General features: G+C 43.1%; 1 protein-coding gene across 1 annotated transcript in view; it reads right to left on the minus strand.

Moving 5' to 3' along the window:
- gpm6bb (glycoprotein M6Bb) overlaps positions 1–25,141 on the minus strand; it is a 51,363-nt gene extending 26,222 nt beyond the window's left edge. Inside the window, exon 1 of the mRNA XM_046362488.1 lies at positions 24,993–25,141. Within this exon, the coding sequence (XP_046218444.1) occupies positions 24,993–24,996 (4 nt within the window). The 5' untranslated portion in view covers positions 24,997–25,141. The remainder of the gene's footprint in view (positions 1–24,992) is intronic.
- Positions 25,142–25,756: the final 615 nt, after the last annotated feature.

Raw genomic sequence — 25,756 nt, forward strand, 5'->3', positions numbered from 1 at the left:
ACAGAAAGACAGATAGAGATAGAAACAGAAAGACAGATAGAGATAGAAACAGAGAGACAGATAGAAACAGAACGACAGATAGAGATAGAAACAGAGAAACAGATAGATAGAAACAGATAGAGATAGAAACAGAAAGACAGATAGAGATAGGAACAGAGAGATAGAGAGATAACAGAGTGACATCAGCAAGACACAGAGATAGAGAGACAAGGAGACAACAAGAGAGATGACCAGAGACAGACAGGGACAGAGATAGAGAGACAAGGAGACAACAAGAGAGATGACCAGAGACAGACAGGGACAGAGATAGAGAGACAAGGATACAACAAGAGAGATGACCAGAGACAGACAGGGACAGAGATAGAGAGACAAGGAGACAACAAGAGAGATGACCAGAGACAGACAGGGACAGAGATAGAGAGACAAGGAGACAACAAGAGAGATGACCAGAGACAGACAGGGACAGAGATAGAGAGACAAGGAGACAACAAGAGAGATGACCAAAGACAGACAGGGACAGAGATAGAGAGACAAGGAGACAACAAGAGAGATGACCAGAGACAGACAGGGACAGAGATAGAGAGACAAGGAGACAACAAGAGAGATGACCAGAGACAGACAGGGACAGAGATAGAGAGACAAGGAGACAACAAGAGAGATGACCAGAGACAGACAGGGACAGAGATAGAGAGACAAGGAGACAACAAGAGAGATGACCAGAGACAGACAGGGACAGAGATAGAGAGACAAGGAGACAACAAGAGAGATGACCAGAGACAGACAGGGACAGAGATAGAGAGACAAGGAGACAACAAGAGAGATGACCAGAGACAGACAGGGACAGAGATAGAGAGACAAGGAGACAACAAGAGAGATGACCAGAGACAGACAGGGACAGAGATAGAGAGACAAGGAGACAACAAGAGAGATGACCAGAGACAGACAGGGACAGAGATAGAGAGACAAGGAGACAACAAGAGAGATGACCAGAGACAGACAGGGACAGAGATAGAGAGACAAGGAGACAACAAGAGAGATGACCAGAGACAGACAGGGACAGAGATAGAGAGACAAGGAGACAACAAGAGAGATGACCAGAGACAGACAGGGACAGAGATAGAGAGACAAGGAGACAACAAGAGAGATGGCCAGAGACAGACAGGGACAGAGATAGAGAGACAAGGAGACAACAAGAGAGATGACCAGAGACAGACAGGGACAGAGATAGAGAGACAAGGAGACAACAAGAGAGATGCCCGGAGACAGAGTAGGGACACATAGAGACATCCAGACACAGACAGAGAGAGACAGAGAGAGGAGTCTTGGAGAGAGGCTGTGTTTGTTTATCTGAATCGGTCTGGGTCTGGGGAGAGTCCTGAGGCATGCTAATGAGAGAGTCATCGTTGAGTGTGGAGCCCTGCTGCTGGAGTGCTGGTAAAGTGGGGTCTTCTCACGGATTCCACACCACAGAGAGGAGGGGGAGCAGAGGGAGAGAAGAGGAGAGGGGAGCCTCGGGGGTCAGGGAAGTGAACTTAGCAGGGGTCTCACAACAACAAACGCTAGGCTGTACAGATCTGCAAGCTTTTTCATTTATCTCCCCTATAAAACCTAAAGAGTTTACATCATCGTTTGAAGAAGAAAAAAAAACTGTCAGAACATGAGTATGGCTAACGACATCTAAAGCTAATTCTTCATGAGCAAAATCTCATAAGACATGTGAGGATGACAAAGATTTAGCTCCATGGTGATTTGGATGTGATTGATGCTAATTGACATAAGTCGTTCACTTGAGGCTTGGCATTATGGCGAACCTTGTAATTATCCAATTAAATATGTGAGAACTGCCGAGCGAACAAATGAACGACGATGACAATCATGTCTAACCCTATCCACAGTCAGCTCTCCTTTCTCTGGCCAAAAGATAAGAGTTCAGCTCTCTCTTTTGGAGATACAGTAGAACTCCCCATGAGAATTCTTATCCTTCACTCTCTCTTATACCTTTCATACCAAGATGTTTTTTTCCCGCCAACTTCACCAAGCCGCCAACGTTTTCACCCCTTTTCTTTATACCTGAAAGGAATTTCCAGCAACAAAGCCTGTACTTTTATTTCTGCCGAACCGACACATTCATGACTGAGGTAATGTATTCAAAAGTCCCGCCAACCGACACAGTCATGACTGAGGTAATGTATTCAAAAGTCCCGCCAACCGACACAGTCATGACTGAGGTAATGTATTCAAAAGTCCCGCCAACCGACACAGTCATGACTGAGGTAATGTATTCAAAAGTACCGCCAACCTCTCAACCTAAACGTCGCCTTTCATCTCACCGTCTTAGGCACACATTGAAGTATGAACATTCTACTTGTCCTTGTCAACCACAAAGCTTCACAGAAATGCTTTAAATGCTTATTTATTTTCTTCCCTGCACCATGTACAGTTCTGTCCTTGAGATGTTTGTGTCAATTGTCACAGAAATGCTTTGGCATTTAGCCTGGGGAAAAGCACTTCCATTTCATTTTTAAATGACTTTGACAGGTAAATATCTAAAGACCCTTATATTTAGCAAATACGTGATGGGTTAATATGCATACATTTCTAACTGAAACTACAAATCGCTCAGTAGGCCGTCTTCAGCCAAAATAACTGTTGGGGAGTTTCAAAGATGAGACAGTGTGCGATGTGATCACATCCAGCGTGGATCAAAAACGCAACTTTCTGAAATAATCCTACAAATGAGGACATGGGCCAAAAGATGTGGACATGGGCTCTCTTTCAAAATACTACTTTCTTGTCACAATGACCACGGTTCCACATGTTCTTGACGTTCAAGTTAGAATGTGTTCAACACACATTATTTCAATTTTATTCTGTTATATTAATTTATATTAATTCTTTACAATAAAATATAGGCCACATGTGTGTTGATTGTGAGCAGGGCAGTGGAGTGTAGGCTAAGTGTGTCTCTCGTCTGCATGGCGCAGCAGACCAGTAACATAATAAACTCAAATGCTATGCTATTCTGTTCTTTTGAAAATACATTTGATTAGTCTTATAATGTTTCTTAAGACCTGCATAGTGTATAAACAAATGAATGATGGTTTTATTTGCCTAACTGGCTCATATAATTACCATAACATAGGCTATCCGACAACGTTTTGAGTAGCCAACGGGAAAAAACAAGGTAATTATTTACAGAATATTTACAAGTAGGCTATGACAAGCTGCTACCTTTCAGGTTATCGTGACAACAGTTGCAACCACAGGGTCAAAGTTGACTGCCTCTTGCTCCTTCCCGGCACAAGAAAGAGGTCAAAATAGGTCTGTGTGAAACAAAGGCATCAACGTAAATAGTAGGCCATTTGAGTATGCGACAAAAATGATAGTTTTATAGTATTTTATTTGAACATATGGATTGTTTTAGTTTTGTAGGCTAAGCTACCCCTTTAATTATTTAATTTATGGATCAAGTCTTAGCAGTCATTCTGATCTCGCTCCCAATGATAAGTTCTTTAGTTTATTGTGTTGCTATCCAGCGGTTCTGAATTTGCGATGCACCCGACTGTGCAATAGCCTTTTGATTTGAACTTTTGAAAAGTTTTGGTGTGTATACTAGGCTACTTAATTTAAGTGATATATGTTACAGCACTTTCTCTACCCTTAGCCTTGTTCTGAATACCTCCAAAACAAAGGTCATGTGGTTTGGTAAGAAGAATGCCCCTCTCCCCACCAGTGTGATTACTACCTCTAGGGTTTAGAGCTTGAGGTAGTCTGGTAAGATGGTGGTACACTGTCCTTCTCTCAGCACATATCAAAGCTGCAGGCTAAATTTAAATCTAGACTTGGTGTCCTCTATCATAATCGCTCCTTTTTCATCCCAGGTGCCAAACTAACCCTGATTCAGATGACCATCCAACCCATGCTAGATTACGGAGGCATAATTTATAGATCGGCAGGGAAGGGTGCTCTCGAGCAGCTAGATGTTCTTTACCATTCGGACTTCAGATTTGCCACCAATGCTCCTTATAGGACACATCACTGCACTCTATACTCCTCTGTAAACTGGTCATCTCTGCATACCCATCGCAAGACCCACTGGTTGATGCTTATTTATAAAACCCTCCTTGGCCTCACTCCCCCCTTTCTGAGATATCTACTGTAGCCCTCATCCTCCACATACAACACCCATTCTGCCAGTCACATTCTGTTAAAGGTCCCCAAAGCACACACATCCCTGGGTCGCTCCTCTTTTCAGTTCGCTGCAGCTTGCGACTGGAACGAGCTGCAACAAACACTCAAACTGGACAATTTTATCTCAATCTCTTCATCTAGACTCAATTATGGACACTCTTGCTGACAGTTGTGGCTGCTTTGCATGATGTATTGTTGTGTCTACCTTCTCGCCCTTTGTGCTGTTGTCTGTGCCCAATACCATATTTTGTGCTGCAACAATGTTGTGTTGCTACCATGTTGTTGTCATGTTGTGTTGCTACCATGTTGTTGTCATGTTGTGTTGCTACCATGTTGTTGTCCTGTTGTGTTGCTACCATGTTGTTGTCATGTTGTGTTGCTACCATGTTGTTGTCATGTTCTGTTGCTACCATGTTGTTGTCATGTTGTGTTGCTACCATGTTGTTGTCATGTTGTGTTGCTACCATGTTGTTGTCCTGTTGTGTTGCTACCATGTTGTTGTCATGTTGTGTTGCTACCATGTTGTTGTCATGTTCTGTTGCTACCATGTTGTTGTCATGTTCTGTTGCTACCATGTTGTTGTCATGTTGTGTTGCTACCATGCTGTGTTCTCATGTGTTGCCGCCTTGCTATGTTGTTGTCTTTAGGTCTCTCTTTATGTAGTGTTGTGTTGTCTCTCGTCCGGGTTTGGCCGGTGTAGGCCGTCATTGTTAATAAGAATTTGTTCTTAACTGACTACCATAGTTAAATAAAGGTTAAATACATAAATAAAGTAAAATACTGCGTTGTGGCTGTGGCATTCAGCATACTTTTTACTAAACGGTACAAGTTAAATAGTATGCGATGATGAATACATAGTATACAGTTTAATATGTAGTAAACTAGTATGGTTTTTCGTACACAGTCATCGTAAATCCTATGTGAAAGCAGTCTCTCTCTCTCTCTCTCTCTCTCCCCTCTCTCTCTCTGTGTGTGTGTGTGTCTCCCCCTGGCCAAATAGGGCTTTGTTTAATCAGGTCATCAGCAGTTGACTGTTGTTTTAACATAAATCATCCTCAATATGTAACGTTATGCAGCAAAGGTCGTCATTGTTTTATTACTTTTGCATGCACAGACGCTACATCTCTGGCCACTGTTCAAAACAATCACATTCTAAAGTGTCTAAATGACATTTCAGAATGCTATTTTTCCGAAGAACTGCCAATTTCACTCAAGACCAGATCGGAACAGGGAAACATTATTTGCTCAAGTTCGTGTGTTACCGTCCTAGGGTAATGCCGCAGAAAAATCAATTCCTATTTCTACCAGAGGAAACATTAGTCGAGGAAAGAGGCCAGATCGTGGACGAGAAGAGAAAATCACAAAAGGAGGGCCTGTGCAAACCTGAGGACATTGCACGTGTCTGTAAGTACCAGCTTCCAAACATGAACTCCCTCCCTTTTACGTTCCACATTCGAACCACATGTCTCTATCCTTTCTGTACCCCAACACCACAAACATGTTTGTGGACTTCAGGACGTTTCAGAGGCAGAAAGTGAACAGTTGTCGTAATTAGGGTCCAAACTATTGCGGTGCACAAATTGATATGATATAAATATAACATCAGCCTGAAATGCTACTGTGTGTTTATCTTCATAAAGCACCAGTGGAAAAGCTTTCCGTGAGAACAATCTCAACACTACCAAACATGTATCTCTGCCTGAAACATGATAGCCATTGAGGTCCCCAAAACACTACTTTGACTGCCTAAATGACTGTGAGAAGATCCGTCGGCCATACTTGACAAAGCAGGGCGTCACTGCGTACTCAGTACCAGTGTTAAGAGTGTGTGCCAGCCCCCTTGTCAAGGGCACAATCTGAACGCTGATGAAGCACAGTAGAATGCAGGGAGCTGCATTTGTGGCTCAGTCATTATGGCTCGGTCATTGTGGCTCAGTCATTATGGCGTGAGACTGGCCCTGAATGCTCCCTGAGTGCTCACTCACCCGTGAAAGACTCGCGCCCTGCTTGGCCCGTTCCCGAGGAAGGCGTTCTCATGGACCAAGGAGTTCCCAAGCCTTAAGCCTATGGCCTCAGCCCCGACACCATTCATTCATACACACTAACAACAGAACAGGCTCAGGCTCAACATACTATCTCCTTTTCCTGGGACTGATGACTGGGTCAAGGAGGGTGGGGTGGGGCGCAGGGAGTTGTGAACATCCTGTCCCTTGTCTATGACAGACGGGACAGAGAAAAATCAAGTTTGATGAGTTGTGAGTTATGTGTAGCAGGCCAGGGTGGAAATATTCAAACATTCTGGTAGACTTTTATGCCAGGAAACCATGAGGCAGGCTTCGGTTGGCAATAACCCCAGATAACTTCACGCCACAGTAGACTGTGTTGACCTACTTTTTTGGGAGGACTTCATAAGTCAACATGCTCTATATTTCTGACGGCATGGTTGGCATGCTGCACCGTCCATTATGTCATTGATTTGTTATGCATATCCATTCTGTTGTTTGTTGACCCATTTAATGTAAGTGGCTCCACAAGAACAAAGGCAACACATGTAACATTGAGCCCTGTAGTTTATCTAGCTGAACAAGTCTCAACCTACCACTGATAGTTAGCCTAGTGTGCAGCGCACACATACATTGAGTCTACAAAACATATGCTCTTTCCATTACATAGACTGACCAGGTCAAATTCATTTATTTAACTAGACAAGTCAGTTAAGAACAAATTCTTATTTTCAATGACGGCCTAGGAACAATGGGTTAACTGCCTTGTTCAGGGGTAGAACAACAGATTTTCACCTTGGGGATTCAATCTTGCAACCTTTCGGTTACTAGTCTAAAGCTCTAACCACTAGGCTACCTGCTGCCCACTACAGTCAACGTAGATGAAGGGGAGACAGGTTAAAGATGGATTTTTAAGCCTTGAGACACTTGAGAGATGGATTGTGGATATGTGCCATTCAGAGGGTGTTGGTAGTAGGTGCCAGGCGTATAGGTTTGTGTCAAGAACTACAACACTGCTGTTTTTTTCATGCTCATGTTTCCCGTGTGTATCAAGAATGGTCCACCACCCAAAGGACATCCACCCAACTTGACACAAGTGTGGGAAATATTGGAGTCGACACGGGGCCAGCATCCCTGTGGAACGCTTTTGACTCCCTGCAGAGTCTATGCCCCGACAAATTAAGGGGGGGGATCACTCAATATTAGGAAGATGTTCCTAACATTCGGTATACTCAGCGTATGTACCAAACCCATAACAAAATGCAGCCCGCATGTCCATGTAAAGGAGACCTTGCTAAGGTCTTTAAGAAAGCATTATTCAACGTGTATGTGTCCAATTAACCCCAGTAGTGTAGCTAATGTTGCCCAGTCATTGTTCTGATGCTCTGATGTACCATCTGAGGCCCTTGAACCTGCCTCCTCTGGGAAATACCTCTCTTTTATGGCTGTAAAGCTGCTGTTTAAGAATATGTCCTCATTCATTACAGAGAGATTCATGTAGGGAGGAGGATACAACAACAGGCTTTCTGTCAGTAAAGAGCCTCATTAAGGCAACGGGCTAGGACAAATGTGGAACTCGCGACTGAATGGTCAGAATAGAAATGCAATCATAGTTTGAAAGCATTGTTTACCTCTTCACTCGTGAAAACATTTGAGCTTACAGTGAAACTGACATGCTAGCTATAACAGCTGATTGGATAAAGTCAACTTTGTAAACCTTAAGTGTTGCATACGAGGATTTGCAAAGAAAACCTCACAGAGTGAATTTAGAATCAAGTGGCGCTACATGGGCAGACAAGATTTAAACGAGGGTTTCTAAAATTCAAATGTACACAAATCCACAACTAAAGAACTGGGGAAATAAATTCCCTTCACACAACACCATGTTGTTTACACCTCAAGCCGGTAGCCTTTGAATGCTGATCAAAAACACATGGAATACGTCCAAACTCCTTCAACTGCTTGAGGGGACACTTCAGGGGCCACAGTTTGATATATTGTCAACCTCTTGCAAACAAACCACAGGGTCATTGTGTGGTAAATCACAATCACGTCATGCATACCCACACATTAGGCATTTGTGCTTTAAAACTCCAGTAGCCTGACAGGCGTTGTTTACACCATGTCAACATGTTGGATGTGTTTGAAAGTGCATCACCTTAGCTAACCTTAGCTATCTTCTTCATAGATACTATGCTTCTCTTTAGAAACCCATATCTGCTGAGGTTAGTTTGATGTTTGACACACCACTCGTTGTGTTGTTCTCTCTGGTCTAGGAGACATTCTCTGCCTGGTGTAATTGCAAGCTAGTGTTTGACTAAATAATCCCCCGGACGTCTGACTCAGTGCTTCTCAAATTGCATGTTTGTGTTGCTGTCGTTTTAGGTCTGGAGGAAAGAAGAGAAGGGGAGAAGCCACACTGGGGGATGCCTGGCAGCCACGTTTCGCCTCTCATGTGACTCTACACTCCCAGAGCTGGCACCTCCAGCGGGCCTTTGGGATTGGCTGTGGTGAGCAGCACCAGATGTTTCATATTACCCGTGCTTCCTGTCTGTTCCACCTTGGAAACTGCCATCAGGCTTGAAGAGCCATTGGCTGGGCATAATGCAGATAGCGAAGAGGATGAAAGCCTCAGGACCCTGTCTTCATTTTCACGCTGCCACCAGGACAAGGCTGGGTTATAACTGCGTACATGTACTGTTGAAGTCGGAAGTTTACATACACCTTAGCCAAATACATTTAAACTCAGTTTTTCACAATTCCTGACATTTAATCCATGTAAAAATGTCCTGTTTTAGGTCAGTTAGGATCACCACTTTATTTTAATTCTGAAATGTCAGAATAATAGTAGAGAGAATGATTTATTTCAGCTTTTATTTCTTTAATCACATTCCCAGTGGGTCAGAAGTTTACATACACTCAAGTAGTATGGTCCGTCCATGTTATCTGGACCTGAACTTGGAGAGCTACATGTATACCTCGCTACTTGCTAATTGACTTGATAAGCGTCGCTTTTACCACAAAGACAAGTTAAGGATCCCTCCTGAAGGTACCACATTTATCTGTACAAACAATAGTACGCAAGTATAAACACCATGGGATCACCTAGCCGTCATACCACTCATGAAGGAGACGCATTCTGTCTCCTAGAGATGAACATACTTTGGTGCGAAAAGTGCAAATCATTCCCAGAACAACAGCAAATGACCTTGTGAATATGCTGGAGGAAACAGGTACAAAAATATCTATATCCACAGTAAAACAGGTTATCGACAAAACCTGAAAGGCCGCTCAGCAAGGAAGAAGCCATTGCTCCAAAACCGCCATAAAAAAGCCAGACTACGGTTTGCAACTGCACATGGGGACAAAGTTTGTACTTTTTGGAGAAATGTCCTCTGGTCTGATAAAACAAAAATAGACCTGTTTTGCCATAATGTTTGGAGGAAAACGGAGAGGCTTGCAAGCCGAAGAACACCATCCCAATCGTGAAGCACGGGGGTGGCAGCATAATGTTGTGGGGGTGCTTTACTGCAGGAGGGACTGGTGCACTTCACAAAATAGATGGCATCATGAGGAGGACAATTATGTGGATATATTGTAACAACATCCCAAGACATCAGTCAGGAAGTTAAAGCTTGGTCGCAAATGGGTCTTCCAAATGGACAATGACCCCTGACCTCAATCCTATAGAAAATTGAAAAAGCATGTTCGAGCAAAGGCCTACAAACCCGACTCAGTTACACCAGCTCAGTTACACCAGCTCTAAGGAGGAATGGGCCAAAATTCCCCCAACTTATTGTGGGAAGCTTGTGGAAGGCTACCCGAAACGTTTGACCCAAGTTAAACAATTTAAAGGCAATACTACCAAATACTAATTATAGATAGGTCCCATTGGCCTATATGTACTGTATGTTTATAGTTTTGAAAGAATACGAACCAGTAAGATACTCCCGTTACCCCAGAAAATATGGGCCACCCGAACAATTCGGGTTGTAAATCAAAACAAAACACATCACTATGGCTCACAGGGGTAAATGCAGCTCATTCAATAATTATTCTGGAATAGACGAAGCCACTAATAGCAGCATTTGGAATGACATTTTCCACTCCACAGGCGAGCCATGGGTTCCGTTGCTCAGAAACCATTCCATCTTCTCCAGAAAGGTCTGGGAATTATTTAAACTGGAGAGGGAGGGAGGCTCTTCTCAGAGAAAAGGTCATGAGCAGAACTCTTAAAAAGCAATTGGCACAACCCTCTTTGTCACCAAGTGACAATAACAAACTGTATTTGACATTGAGCAGTACATAAAAAAATTGGTGCTACAATTCTTCTATCATTGTCTTTGACTAAAGTACAAACAGGCTGATCATCAGGCTAGATCTACCCTTTCAGAGAAACTGTTTCCAGGTGTAAGCTCTGTGTGTCTGAAGACACATTTGGTAAAGGCATTAGTCAGGCAGCCGCACGGGTGGATGAAATCCCTCTAATCTGAGTCAATCTGTCCCCTCCGTCCTCACTGTATCTCTCTCTCTCTCTCTATCTGGGGAAGAGAGGGGCACATTGACACATCCCAGCCCTGCTAATAAAGCTCTAAGTCTCCGTGATGACAAACGATAATGGACCTGAAATTGCACCCACTTGTTCTGCTGATCTATAATTTCAGAGAAGACTCAATAAGCACAGATCTGAAGTGTGTGCTGTTCATTGGAGCTGGGCCGTATACAGCACGAAACAGAACCTCACCTCAGTGAACTTAATCTCCTAAATACAATGTTCATCATCATAAGCCTTGTATATTTAACCCAGCACGAGGTTCATGGTACTGCTACTTGTATCATATATAATTCAAAAACTCATTGCTGTAATTAGTCAGCAGTAAACACTAATATTACCAGCCATCTGCTGTATCTCCATCGTGAGAATACTGTGTTACTTGACTCTTGAATACTGTTTTCTTGCCCTCTTTATGCTACTTTCTCACGTCTCAGTACATCTGAACATGTCCTTCAGGCAACGAGAGGCACACGAACTTGACATTGTTAGCCAGCCATGTGAATAACCTCAGACTTGAGAAATCAACTGTGTACATGAATATTCATTAGTAACAACAGCTGCTCCTATAGAATTCAATATAAAAGTGCTGGAATTGAATTGACAAGTAGGCCTACCTCGCTATCTATGAGAAGGTTAGTATGGATCATACAGTTTGGCCATTGCCCGTGGCCAAGGAATTATCATGCATTTAATATTCCTTGCATGTATGAAAGCATGAGGTTGCTCATGCTCTAAATTTCATATAAGCCTGTATTCTATTAAGGGCAAAAAGACGCTTATTGTTCAGATAGTATCTCAAAGAAAAGTGCTTTACTTGTGTACCAATGATTTCCAATGAGACTATAATCACTTTCCAGAAGTTCCCATGCTGCAGCTGCTATGATTGTGCATAACATTATCTCTGATCAGGTCTTTAATTTTGCTACTTGTCACACAGGGGGTAGGGACATGCACAAGAGTACATGCGCACACACACACACGCACACACACACACACACACACACACACACACACACACACACACACACACACACACACACACACACACACACACACACACACACACACACACACACACACACACACACACACACACACACACACACACACACACACACACACACACACACACACACACACACACACACACACACACACACACACACACACACAATGGAGACATAATGAAACACAGGGACAAAACTCTCAGGCTAATCTTGGGGGTTTCCCATGACCACCCCCTACTCCCTCCTCCTCCCTCCTTCTCTCACAGCTGCTGGGAACTCTTTCTCTTCCAGCAGTCTCCATATCGGCATACCTATTGTCTCCAGCATCACGCTGCCAACCTCTCACCCCTGACCCAACAGTTTACCCTACTCTAACTCAGGGGCTCGAGGCTCCCAGACATCTTTAACATGGGGACCTCCTTCTCCATTCAGCCCAGCCAGAGCCCCCCCTCTCTCTCTCTCTCTCTCTCTCTCTCTCTCTCTCTCTCTCTCTCTATCTATCTATCTATCTCCACAGGCCAGGCATCTAAAGGAGTGTCAGGATTCATCAGCAGCGCTATGACAACAGAGGAATGGATGGGGCAGCTCGCTTTAATGCCTTTGTTCTGCCACGCAGCACTCCTAACCCTCCTAACCCGGCTATGTGAGCTATGGTCTGCATCCTGGAGCTGGATCCTGGAAGGACAAAGACCTGCTGCAACCTGAACTTGGCATTCCCACCCCGCTGCTGGCCTCAGGCACCAATCAGGAGACGTGTTGACCAGTTATCCTTTATTTCATTCGGACTAAGTGAATATAGGGTCATACGGGTTGTAAGATGAAGATGGAAACTAATCTATTTTATTAAGTGGATCATTCCATTACTCTACACAGAAAATTCTCCAGTGTTATTTTTTTCAAAGAAATCAACACTGAAAGTGTTGAGTAGGTGGACCCATATACTCAGTGTTAAGTGAGCACACTACTTAGAGTAATACGGCTTTATTACTTAACACTGAGTATATGGGAGTGCCCTGCCTTTCGGGTCAATTGTAGAGTTAACACCTATGACTGTATTTATTAGTGACAGAGAGGTTGTTGCATTCATCCATTCACTTGTCACTGTAGTGGTACCCTGTAAGGTCATCCTTTGTACCTTTAGTTATAAGTGCATAATTGTACCCCAGTTCATACAGGACTGCAAGTAGGGTCCCAAAATACCCACTGGATCATTTCCCGGTCTATTGGTATGTCTAAGGAGAGGTAGAGTAGAGGGAGCAGTGAAAACACAGACTGTGGATGACCCATTTATGCCATCAGCATCTGTAGTGTACTTCGAAATGTCTCCTGTTCTCAGCTGTAGCTGAATGTGTACATTAAACTATCCTGAAGGACACAACACAGTTTTAATCAACTGTTTGGTATATCTGAATGTGAAAAATAACAGACATCATTTTATAGACACTACAGTCTGCAAGCTGAATTCCAATTTCCAACTGATCGGCTCATGCATCTGACAGTGCATACTTCAATATGTCCTGAAGCCATGCTGTTCCTCATTAGATTCACCCGTCCAATTGTGAACCACAGACGAAAAACACAGACATCCCTCAATTCCAGTGCCAATAGCCAAACATCAGATCTAAAAACATAGCAAATGATCATCCCATTTTTTATGTTCAGAAAGAAACTGACCATAGCTGAAAAGCCAGCCAGGCGACTTAAACAGCTTTTGTTAAGCCTAAATGAAACCAGCAGCTTTGAGATTGGTCAAGTCAAATAGATGACACACACACACACACACACACACACACACACACACACACACACACACACACACACACACACACACACACACACACACACACACACACACACACACACACACACACACACACACACACACACACACACACACACACACACACACACACACACACACACACACTGACGTCTCACCCTGTTCATAAAGCAGTGAGTATGGCACGAGGAGAGAGGAAACACTGAATCCCACTTCTCATGCACATCTGGTTAATAAGGTCCAGTATCCCCAATACGGTTCTACAAAGCTCTTTAATTGGTCCCAAACCTGTTTGGGTAACAGTAAACCAGGAAGCTGGTCGCTCCCTATGTTCCAGATGTTCTCTCTCCATCACTGCATTATTTTTTTCATCTCAGCTGTGGCCTCTCTATTGTTACAGCATTAGTTTCTTATAGGGCAGATGTCCGACATTGAAATGAATTATGAGACATAGCAGCAGTTTAAATATCATACAGCACCGCTAACTCCTCTCCCCTGGTCTCCCTTGGTCTGTGTTGCTCACTGAACACAGTTACGGGGTCAAGTTGTTTTTCAGACAGGAACATCTGGGATTTCCTCTCCCAGGCCCTGAAGCTTCGTTCTCATTGACATTCTCTTAGTCCAGGGCTTTGCAGCTCTCACACTGTTCTCAATGTTTTCGCTTCTCATTTCCTCCTAAATGAACTAGAAGGATACAAAATCCTCTCAGCTTAAATACTGTCCCATTAACCAAAGAACCATAGTGATGCTAGCTAGACACCAGCAAAAATGCTTCCGGTATAGTTTGGTCAAGATATAAATGTTACCAATAATATTGATCATTCTTTACCAGCCAACACACCAGATATCTTTCTACATCTCTCATATTTGTGTTGAGAGAATATGAGGCTCAGTCATGCGTCTAGATACTGTAAACTACATTCTTTATTCCAATTGTTCAATCCCCAAACAGTCTTAGCGGCAAATGTGATCCCTGGATACACAAGCTAATGGGTTTCCTGCAGCTGTTGCTTTATCCAGACAGAATGCTCCGCTATTCTGGATATTTTCATCTGCCGGGCAGAGGTGTCTTCTATGTCTATCAAGATAATCCTAGGAGGATGACAGGTGGACAATGTGAGCTCGACTCAGAGCCTTCATTCATTCCACAGGAAATGAAGGGGGGGGTTCATCATGTGTACATTCTGTAACATCTAAGATGTGCTAAGAATATTCTTAAATTAAAAAGAGTTGGGCAACGTGTGTACATGATGACCTTTGGAATAGTTCAACTGATTTATCTCTTAAATGTATCTTTGATTAGCAGTGATCCATTATGACCATTATTGAACACTTGTGTACAGTATTTGGGGGGTTGGAATTTGCTTGACTGGATTTGATGAATATTAAACGGAGTTCTCTTTATTCACATAAAACGAGTCAAAAGAAGAGGATATCACTCTATCGAGCCATTGGCAAATTCCATCAGAATGCCAGAAGCAGTATCCATCCGCAGCTATGCAGCAGGTAAACACCACCAGATACGTGGCTGTTAAACCAGATCTCACAAACTTATTCTTTTTCATGTTGTCCTGAAGAGGCCCAGAGGAAGTATGAAAGGTTTAATTTAGTTTGCATTTAAAAGTCTGCTCGATACAGCGTACCCTTTTGGCTGCCTGTGAATGGCCCGGGGCAGGCCAGCATGCCTCTTCATATGGTGAACACCTCTTAGCGCTGCACTGGGGGAACCCCAGAACGCCTTTGTCTTACGGGTTGTTTAGCAGCAGTGCTAAAGGAGCCGAGCACAAAGAGCTATCTGTGAAGTTGTTTAATATTCTCCATGGGCACCTGGCCAACAGGCTGGTCCTACAGCCTCCTTCTGTAATTTTGCTTGCACATAGGATTCACAGTATGTTGCCTGTAAAAACAACTGGTCAATGTTTCTTTTAATCAGCCCTATTTTTTACCTCTATCTTGTGGCCATTGCTTTCGCCCGGAAAGGAGCAAGATACGTTAACCTGACAGCTGTAGTTTCTATTCCCCTATTTAAAGTCTGACATTCCACTGCTTTCATTTCTTCACATTCACAACGGTAGGTTAGCAGCTTGTCATAGCCTACTTGTAAATAATTAGTCATTAATGACCTTGATTTTCCTGTTATGGTGAATATAAAGTTGGCCACTCAAAACATTCTATGTTCTGGTAATTATATGAGCAGGCTAGACAAAGAAATCCATTATTCATTTGTTCATGCAGGTCCTCAAAAACATTATAAGACTAATCAAATGTATTTTCAAAAGAACAGAATAGCATAGCATTTGAGTTTATTATGTTACTGGTCTGCTGCGCCATGCAAATGAAATCAATAGTTTTTTTTTTAAACAGACAAGAGACACACTTCGCCTACACTCCACTGCCCTGATCACAATCAACACACATGTGGCCTATATTTTATTGATAAGAATTAATATAAAGGAATATAACAGAATAAAATTGAAATAATATTTGGAACCGCGTTAGAATCTGCTCTGTTCGATCATGTCCAGAATAAAAACCTCTGACCTGGACGAAACTCTGTAGGATGATTTCAGAAAGCACAATGGGGCTGCTTCGGTCCCATTGGATTTTCTTTCATTATTTTGCCACATTGGATGTAATCACAAAATCTTCTTTCAAACTCCCCAACAGCTATTTTGGCTGATGACAGATTAGCGATTACTAGCGATTTGTAGTTTAAATGAGAAACTTATGCATATTAAGTATTTAAGCTGCAATATGTAACTTTTTGGGCGACCCAATCAAATTCGCATAGAAAGGTGTGCTATAGATCTGTCCTTCTCTGTGAAAGCAAGCCTAAGAAGTTGTAGATCTGTTCTATGTGAGCTATTTCTATGCTTCCCATTCTTAAATTTAGTTTTTGCGTCTTTTACATCCAGTTATCATAAGCCTCAAACTTGAAAATAATATATTTTTGGTTATGGAAAATATATTTCACAGCAGTTTAAATGGCACAATGATTCTACACTATACTTGCTTGTTTTGTCACGTAAACTGAAATTAGGCGATTTATTAGAATTTTTGCAACCAGGAAATGGCGGAGCGATTTCTACATAGAGCATATTTAACCCAGAATCTATTAGCTAAATATAAGGGCCTTTAAAGGGAAATGTCATATTCATCATGTCCAGTACCACCCCAACATCAACGTGAAAATTGTGTGCTTCTATGTTTTGTAGTAACAAAAAATAGAGAAAGATAATGACATCATTGGTGTGCGTCGTATGATTTCAACCAATTATGAGTAGGCATTGCCTGCTAATTCGTTGATGACTCCTACCGAAGGTGGCTCCCCTTCCTGTTCGGGTGGCGCTCGGCGGTCGTCGTCACCGGATTACTAGCTGCCACTGATCCTTTCCCCCTTTCCGTTTATTGGTTTCACCTGTTTTGTGTTTAGGCTGATTAGTCAGGCTACGTTAACCAGTAGGTCCGCCAACAGTATGTTGATGTTGGGGTGGTGCTGGAGATGAAGACTTTAAATACCTGACGAAGATCCGTTTAGAATCGAAAAGCGGTGAATTGGGAGCTTTAAAAGTGTGAGGGCCTTCTTTTCCTGTACTACTATTCTTTATTAGCCCAGCACCTATGTTTTTAAAGATGTGCGTATGACCACAAACTTGCCTTTAAATATTTACCCATCAAAGTCAAGAAGAAAAAAGATGAAATGGCAGTGTGCCCCCAAGCTAAATTACAAAGCATTTCTGTGACAATAGACAAGAACAGCTCAAGGACAGAACTACATACATTTAAATGGAGAGAAAAAAATGCATTCAAAGCATTTCTGTGGTCGACAAGGACAAGTTTGATGTCGGACAACAACAGAATGTTCATAATTCAATGTGTGCCAAAGACGGTAAGATGAAAGGCGAGGGGTTGGCGGGACTTTTAAATACATTACCGCAATCATGGCTTGGATGGTTGGCAGTAATAAAAGTACAGGTTTTGTTGCAATACCTTTCAGATATAAAGAAAAGGTGTCAAAACGTTGGTGGCATGATAAAGTAAGCGGAAAAACTTCTAGGTATGAAAGGTATATAACAGTCCTCCACCACCACAATCCATTCCCAGTCTCCCACAGCGTACTGTGTTCTGGGGGTATTTTCTCTCTGGCTCTCTGCAGATGACCCTGGAGGGCATTAGCTGGAAGCTCCAAATCATTTGGACTCACTTGAACTCTGTTGCTGCTAACCTAACTGCCATCCACAGTCAAACAGTTATTTTTTAATTAAAAAAAATATATATCCATAAAAAACTGAACTAAAATACAAGCAAAACAGATCAAGGCTACAACATGAGAAGTTCAAGCGGTGGTCTTGAACAAGGTCAGAAGACGATGAGAGATACTGACCGCAGTATGTTGAAGTGTGTTGAATGGCTCCAATATTTCACTTGAGCTGTGGACAGCGAAAACACCTCAAAGGGTCTGCCAGTTGTCTATTTCAGGCACATTATGAAATGGAAGGTGAAAGATTATTGGGGCTGCTTCGGTCCTATTGGATTTGATTATTTTTCTTTCTCTGCAGAGATACAGTATGATTTCGTACTCGTATCATTAAAATACTGTTGCCACAGTATACTGCTCCCACAAAGTTAAGATACAAATCCAAAGGAAGTAGTCTGTCTTGTTAATTGCATCAGCCCCATTTTTTGACGACACAATCACTAACCCCCATCTCGCCCTCTGACCTACTAGCTAATTTACTGGCCCAGATCCTGATCTAGTACTGAAGGGTTGGGGCCTCTGGGTTACTAGTATAGGAAATGATGTCACAACCTACAGATACCTCTGCCCCCTGGTATCAGTAGCTAGGCATGATGCTGTCTATCACTATATACCAATTATGTCAAGCCACTATTCCTGACCCTGAAACAAAGTGACTGTTATGCCCTAGCCTATATACTTTATGATCTGTGTAGGCTATTTGTTTAACCGAAGCTTGGCAATAGTTCTGGGTCATGTTGGAAATGGTTATTGATTTCCGTCGCATCGATACAGTCCCCAAGCGTAGGCTGGCCTGTTCAATGAGGGTGTGAATGCACATCAGCAGTGTCGGTCTGTGGCCACTGTCTGCTTTGTGTCGGTCTGTGGCCCACTGTCTGCTTTGTGTCGGTCTGTGGCCCACTGTCTGCTTTGTGTCGGTCTGTGGCCCACTGTCTGCTTTGTGTCGGTCTGTGGCCCACTGTCTGCTTTGTATCGGTCTGTGGTCCACTGTCTGCTTTGTATCGGTCTGTGGCTACTATCTGCTTTGTGTCGGTCTGTGGCCCACTGTCTGCTTTGTATCGGTCTGTGGCTACTATCTGCTTTGTGTCGGTCTGTGGCCCACTGTCTGCTTTGTATCGGTCTGTGGCTACTATCTGCTTTGTGTCGGTCTGTGGCCCACTGTCTGCTTTGTGTCGGTCTGTGGTCCACTGTCTGCTTTTATGTCGGTCTGTGGTCCACTGTCTGCTTTGTATCGGTCTGTGGTCCACTGTCTGCTTTTATGTCGGTCTGTGGCCCACTGTCTGCTTTTATGTCGGTCTGTGGTCCACTGTCTGCTTTTATGTCGGTCTGTGGTCCACTGTCTGCTTTTATGTCGGTCTGTGGTCCACTGTCTGCTTTTATGTCGGTCTGTGGTCCACTGTCTGCTTTTATGTCGGTCTGTGGTCCACTGTCTGCTTTTATGTCGGTCTGTGGCCCACTGTCTGCTTTGTGTCGGTCTGTGGTCCACTGTCTGCTTTTATGTCGGTCTGTGGTCCACTGTCTGCTTTTATGTCGGTCTGTGGTCCACTGTCTGCTTTTATGTCGGTCTGTGGTCCACTGTCTGCTTTTATGTCGGTCTGTGGTCCACTGTCTGCTTTTATGTCGGTCTGTGGTCCACTGTCTGCTTTTATGTCGGTCTGTGGTCCACTGTCTGCTTTTATGTCGGTCTGTGGTCCACTGTCTGCTTTTATGTCGGTCTGTGGTCCACTGTCTGCTTTTATGTCGGTCTGTGGTCCACTGTCTGCTTTTATGTCGGTCTGTGGCCACTGTCGGCTTTCACCCAGGCCTTCCGGAAATGTTTGTGTGGACCACACATTCTGTGCTGTACAAAAAACATACAGACTGTTTGTCCACAGACAGGGATGACAAATATCCCCTCAGCTAGGCTCGGGCCACTGCCAGCATACAGAGTATCTGAAGACACTTTGTCCATCATGGGTTTGTTCATGTTATATAAGGTACTTCATACTATCAGGATGCATTTTTTATTATTATTAATAAAAAGGCTATTGTAAAAAAGTTTTTGTTACTCTGGAGGTAATGTTCAATAACAAAAACTCACAGTTTAATTTATTTTTAAACAAGCTCAACAACAAAAAATCTCACAGTCAATGTCTTTATTATGACCGACCATGTCAAACGGAACAAGTGTTCTGGAGGAGGCAGGATGTTCTCATTTACATATCCTGGATATTTTTAGGCATTCTGATTCCACCCTGTTTCCAGCACCAATGTGACAACTCTCTAACAAGGGTGAACTCTGGAGGTTAGCACAGTGAACCCCCCCCCCGCGCCCCCACACATCACAGTGGAGCAGTGAATAGGCCCTTAATAAAAGTGAGGGGGACGGGCCATGCTTGAGCAAGCATTCCCACTCAGGAACTTCTGTTCCTATCATTTCATATCACAATACACAATGGCCCTCTTTGTGACAGGAGGAGGATTTATTAAGCTCAACAAATTAACATGAACGCTTGGACGGAGCTGCAATGTTGGTGCCGGGCAATCAACCATCCACAGTGAAGACAGAGAAGAGAGGATAAGAGGTGTGGACGAGTGGAGAGAATGAGCAGTGAAGAGGGGAGAAGGAAAAGAAGAGAAGGAGGAGAGACAGCAGGAGAGGTGGGAAGGTGGAACAGGGAGAAGAAAGAGGAGGGGAGAGAAAGAGAAAGGGATTAAATAGCAGAGTTTATTTGGTTGGACTAAGTGGTTTCACATCAGAGCAGCTCAGATTGTCTGAGAGGATATGTGGGCCTCATCTGCTGCTTAATTGCCAAGGATGCTCGGTAAGATCCTCTGCCAAATGGAGAGAAGCCCAGAAATCATTAAATTATTTCAACAAATACCTCATTAACATGGATATTAAGCATATTTGATGCCCGCAAACCCATAATAAAGAGTAATGAAAAATCGTAAATGCTGAAAATGAAATTGTCTAAATAATAACAACAAAAACATACAGTATGTGGAGAGACGGGGGTGAAATTGTGGTTGGTGAAACATAATAAACAAATGGTTGCATCCGTGGCTGAGTAAATGTGTTATTACATCATCCTTTCTAACATCATCATTCCTACACAGGTGGTAAAATGACAGCGGTCACATGTGAGAATACCAGGTATTTGAACGGAAAACAAGCCAAACTACGTCTCTGCAGACTTCACAAAAATATAGATGTAAACGTTATTCATGAGCTGTCCCCTGTTCCAGTATCCATTATCTGGAGTGGGCCTGGCATGGACCAGCTGTGCTCCCACAACACAGAGATAACCTTGACTCCTGATCAGAGCATGGGGACAAATGATCTCACCCTCTGTTATTGCTCAGGCATCGGTTGACAAGCCGCTGATTCTGAGAGCAAAAAAAAACACTCGCCCAGTGGCATGACGTTCAAAGATGTGGAACCTCTCCTTTCCTCTCGTCCCTCTCAGGATGCAGGGTCACTGCACAGTCGTGTGCACTGTGTATATAACCAGGTCAGAGTAACCCTGCTTGGTGTGACAAAAACAATCCGACACCTTCCAGACATCCCAGATGGTTGCACAAACACCAGGCAAACAGGCAGTTCAAAAAAAGTCCCAAGGAGGGACAACATCTGAGATAGATCATTTCCATGAAGCAGAAAAAAACGATATGTCTGTTTTCTCTGTTGGTGTGTCAATGTAGTCAACAATGACATTCTGAAATTACAGTCAATGGAGACATTGACTTTGGGATTGAGGGAGATTAACAACATTTGGCGCAAGATTTATGTCACCACTAAACTCTACCCGTAAACCATGAGTAATAGAGATAAGCCAATCGGATGACAGACAACAGCACCCATGAGATGTTTAATCAAATGAGTCTTTCAAAATTACATTATTGATTTGGGTTAGCAATCAAGTGATCTTTTTCCCTCTCCGATTACAGTCATAAACAATGGTGCAATGTTTAAATCTTGAGGTTTGACGCCAGTGGTGAATCACTCTTTCCAGAGAACAATTAAGTACAGATCAAAACAGTTTTTGGAGTTCAAGAGTTTCCATGCAGGAAAAACTATTTTTATTTTTTGGGCTATCAAGTTCTGGCTCAGAGAGGAATTGTTCAGAGTCAAGTAAGTCCATAATTCGCTGTATTTGATTAGCCTTAACTCCTGCAGTCACAAGACAGCCCTAAATGTGAACAAGCATATAATTAAATTGTCTCTATAAAATGGAAAATGACAGGCTTGTAAGTTTCCCCTTTTCGCATCTGCCCCTTCTCTCCTTTCAGAGTTTCTATAAACCAGCAGTAGATCAAGAAATGGCAGAAACATATTGATCCCATCTGTAAAGTACTAATGAAACAGCTAGAAGCCACTCGTAGGCCCCTGTGTTGCAAACAAAAACGTAGGTTCTTAGCTGCTGTATTGCATAAACATGCATGATCCTCACAAGCACTATAAACAGTTATCCTTCCTCAATTATATCATGGTCATTTCCCAAGGCGTGATAGTTTAGATCCCATACTAGTGTTGCATGAGTCCACAATCTCTACTCTGGGCTGTTGGCATGGAGGAGATGCATAGCAACAGAGGCCGATGCTGAGTAAACAGGTGAGAGTCACATGACTATAGAGCTGTGTAGAAGTTGGCAGAACATCTGGAACATCTAACTCCATGCTGCTTCCTCACTGAATTAAGTCTTGGACTTCGGAGGTCCCAGTCAGGGCCAAGCATCCTCCCTCATTGTCCATATACCCACTGTTATAAAACCTCTTTAACACCATAGAGGCATCGGAGAAACAGTGGGGAATGTTTTAAATGTGACACCGCCTCCATGAGAAAGTCACCAGTGAATCCATCTAGACAGTGCCAGTAACCTACAGTCTAATGTCTGAAGGGCATCATCTGTTCTCCATGTCCTCAAGGCATCCTGTATTTTTTGGGATGTAGACACCAGTCCAAGCCTGCATTCCCATGAAGCACGTAGAACAAAACATATCCCTAAACAGCTGTAAGACATTCATTTCATTATGCAAAACAGGTCAACCATCAGAACCACTGGAAAGATCCTCGTGCTTGTTTGCCACTTTTCCACAGTGATAATATAGTCAACAACACATTACAGGCTGTTAGATCACGTCTTATTAGTCTTTCTCGTGCGTTAGTGATAACATCTTCGGGAAACGTTCAACAACCAAAGCCAATACCACATTATAAGAAGCTCACCAGCACTACTACACTCAATGGTAACGTCTCATCCCTATCCCTCCTCGGGGACCTATTGTCTTAATGTCCTACTGAGAGACATATGAATGTGAACAGAGCCTTGAGGCAGTGGACAATGGTCAATTGCAATGCAAGGCAATATCCTCTGAGAGAGAGAGAGAGAGAGAGAGAGAGAGAGAGAGAGAGAGAGAGAGAGAGAGAGAGAGAGAGAGAGAGAGAGAGAGAGAGAGAGAGAGAGAGAGAAGAGAGAGAGAGAGAGAGAGAGAGAGAGAGAGAGAGAGAGAGAGAGAGAGAGAGAGAGAGAGAGAGAGAAAGAGAGAGAGAGAGAGAGAGAGAGAGAGAGAGAGAGAGAGAGAGAGAGAGAGAGAGAGAGAGAGAGAGAGAGAGAGAGAGAGAGAGAGAGAGAGAGAGAGAGAGAGAGAGAGAGGATGAGGGGCCTATTTCACAGGGGGTCCGTCTACTCTGCAACTTGCAATTCAGTGAACTACCCTCGGCATCAACAGCCACTGAAGTCGCACACAAAGGAGAAGGGCCAAATTAGGAACACAAAGAGGCCACTGTGGGAGCTTCATAGGGAATTAATGAATGCTGATACACATTCTCACACTGACAGTGTTCTCTCCTCCCAGTCCCCCCATAGCCTCAGCTGCACCACTGCAAATCAACAGGCTTATGTGAAAGCTCTATTCCATTTGTTTTCTTAGAATCCATCTATCCTGTGAGAGGGAAGGCTCAGTTCCCCCAATAAAAAAAGCAACATATAGGCCTGCCTTGGAGAGCATCAACAATCTATTTCTGCATGAATGAGAATGATTCTACTCCTATTATTGAAGGACGGTGTGATATGATATTAAGAACACAAAAGACACTGACTATAGCTTAACAGTCTCATAGACAATTCGGGGGTAAATGAGAGTGCTCTTTCTCAATCTATACTGTCTGTCCCATCTGGCCGACAGCCTCTTAGAGCCCCAAAGCCCATAAGTCCGCTGCGAGCCTATAAGAAGTTGCTGGATATCCATAGCATTGGCGCCTAGCTCCCTATTGCCAGGCAGGCATCCCCTGGGTGGAAACACAGATGGTCAACTTGGGACTGAGTCAGAGAGTCAAGTAGGACACAGGAATTACACCCCAGTACAACTCCCAGCCCCTCACAGGCACATCACTTGCCTAGCCTGCCTGAGACAAGTGTCAAAACTTGATGGAGGGTGTATAGTCTATGGACTCTACGTTGGTTTTGATAGCCAAATGCTATAGCATAATATATGTTTTTGTTTATAGACTAAAACTGAAACTGATCCACTGTCCGCCCACACAACTCTCAAACTCGCTAGTAACAGCTCAATATATTCATCCTGAATTGCAAACCCAGATGTAGCTGCAAATAAAGCTCCACGGATATTACACTATCAATTATTCAATAACAATCTGAAACATCTCTATATAAGCTGTTGGAGAATGCATTTCCAATCCATCAACTAAATTATATAGTCAAAACATTATGATCTCTTCAATCAAAACCAATCTACACTGGAAGGTTGCTCATACAAGATGGCATTATAAACATGTATTTGTGAAACTCATTTACTCATTTATAACTCATTTAGTTAGTGGTTGAGAAACCAAAGAGCAATATGAGGAATGTACTTCCTCAGACAGCTGATAGTGATGGGGGTTATCAACTCCAGTCGGAACTTCTCAGCCCATGCCGAGTTGCGCCTGGTAGTAGGGAAATCTTTCCAGACTTATCTCCCTTTAATCGTCTTGTGTCGAGTTGGTCAACTACTCTAATGCTGATAGCCTACTAAACCGGGTCAGATAAAAATAAATTGGGTGGAAAGTATTGTAAACATGACACTTTTAGATGTTTTTTGCGCGGAGAGATCTCTTTGGAGGACCAAAAATAATCAACAATCACGGAAAAAGTGGTCAATCTAAAACGTATACGTCAAACATAAACATTTATTTATATTTAATTTTGAAACCTACCCATTTTTAGTTTCCCAGAGTTTCCGAAGTTGAGGAGTCTGTTAAAAGTTCAGCTAACGGGTGATGTTGCGTCCGGAGATGCACAACGAACGCCTAACTAGTCCACAAAGTTGTTGCTGCACCGCGTCCCATTTGGAGACAGGCTGAGTGACGTCACCATCGGAGGATTAGTGTGTAGGTCTGGGTAGGACAGGACAGCGTAGTGCTTAGGCCCCTTAACCCTCCAGAGGACAACTGTGAAAAGTTTGTTGCTTATTCAACCCCAGATACTTTATCCGTGTTCAGCCCTGTTATGCAGCATGCACAAAATTCTTATGGTGGTCCAGATAAAAGACCACTGGTCTAAATTTAGATCAATGAAAATGTGCCATTGCCTGAGTAAAGACTATACCTGGGTTAAATTATCCACATAATGCCTTAGCTGAGATGTTTTGAGGGAATGTAATAAACGTGTCATTCCAGTGAAATAACACATCAAGTTATACCCCCAAAATTATATTTGTCTGGTGAGAGAGGTTTAGCACTGCAGGGTAAGCCAAGGCTAATTCTCAATGCTGCAGTATCCTGTGATGTACCCCTGAAACTCACAGTAATTCAATATTTTGGATAAGGTGTTAAGTTGTCAGGTCAGCTAGGCTGTCCTGTGCAAGAAAGACAACAAGGACAAGGAACCAATGACAGATCAGAGGTTAGCCCCAGACCACCCTTAGCCAAATTGCCACCAAGCGGTGATACAGCTATCTTCAACCTAGCTTCCTTTTCCT

The sequence above is a fragment of the Oncorhynchus gorbuscha genome, linkage group LG01 (genome assembly GCF_021184085.1).
Source record: "Oncorhynchus gorbuscha isolate QuinsamMale2020 ecotype Even-year linkage group LG01, OgorEven_v1.0, whole genome shotgun sequence".
NCBI lineage: Eukaryota > Metazoa > Chordata > Actinopteri > Salmoniformes > Salmonidae > Oncorhynchus > Oncorhynchus gorbuscha.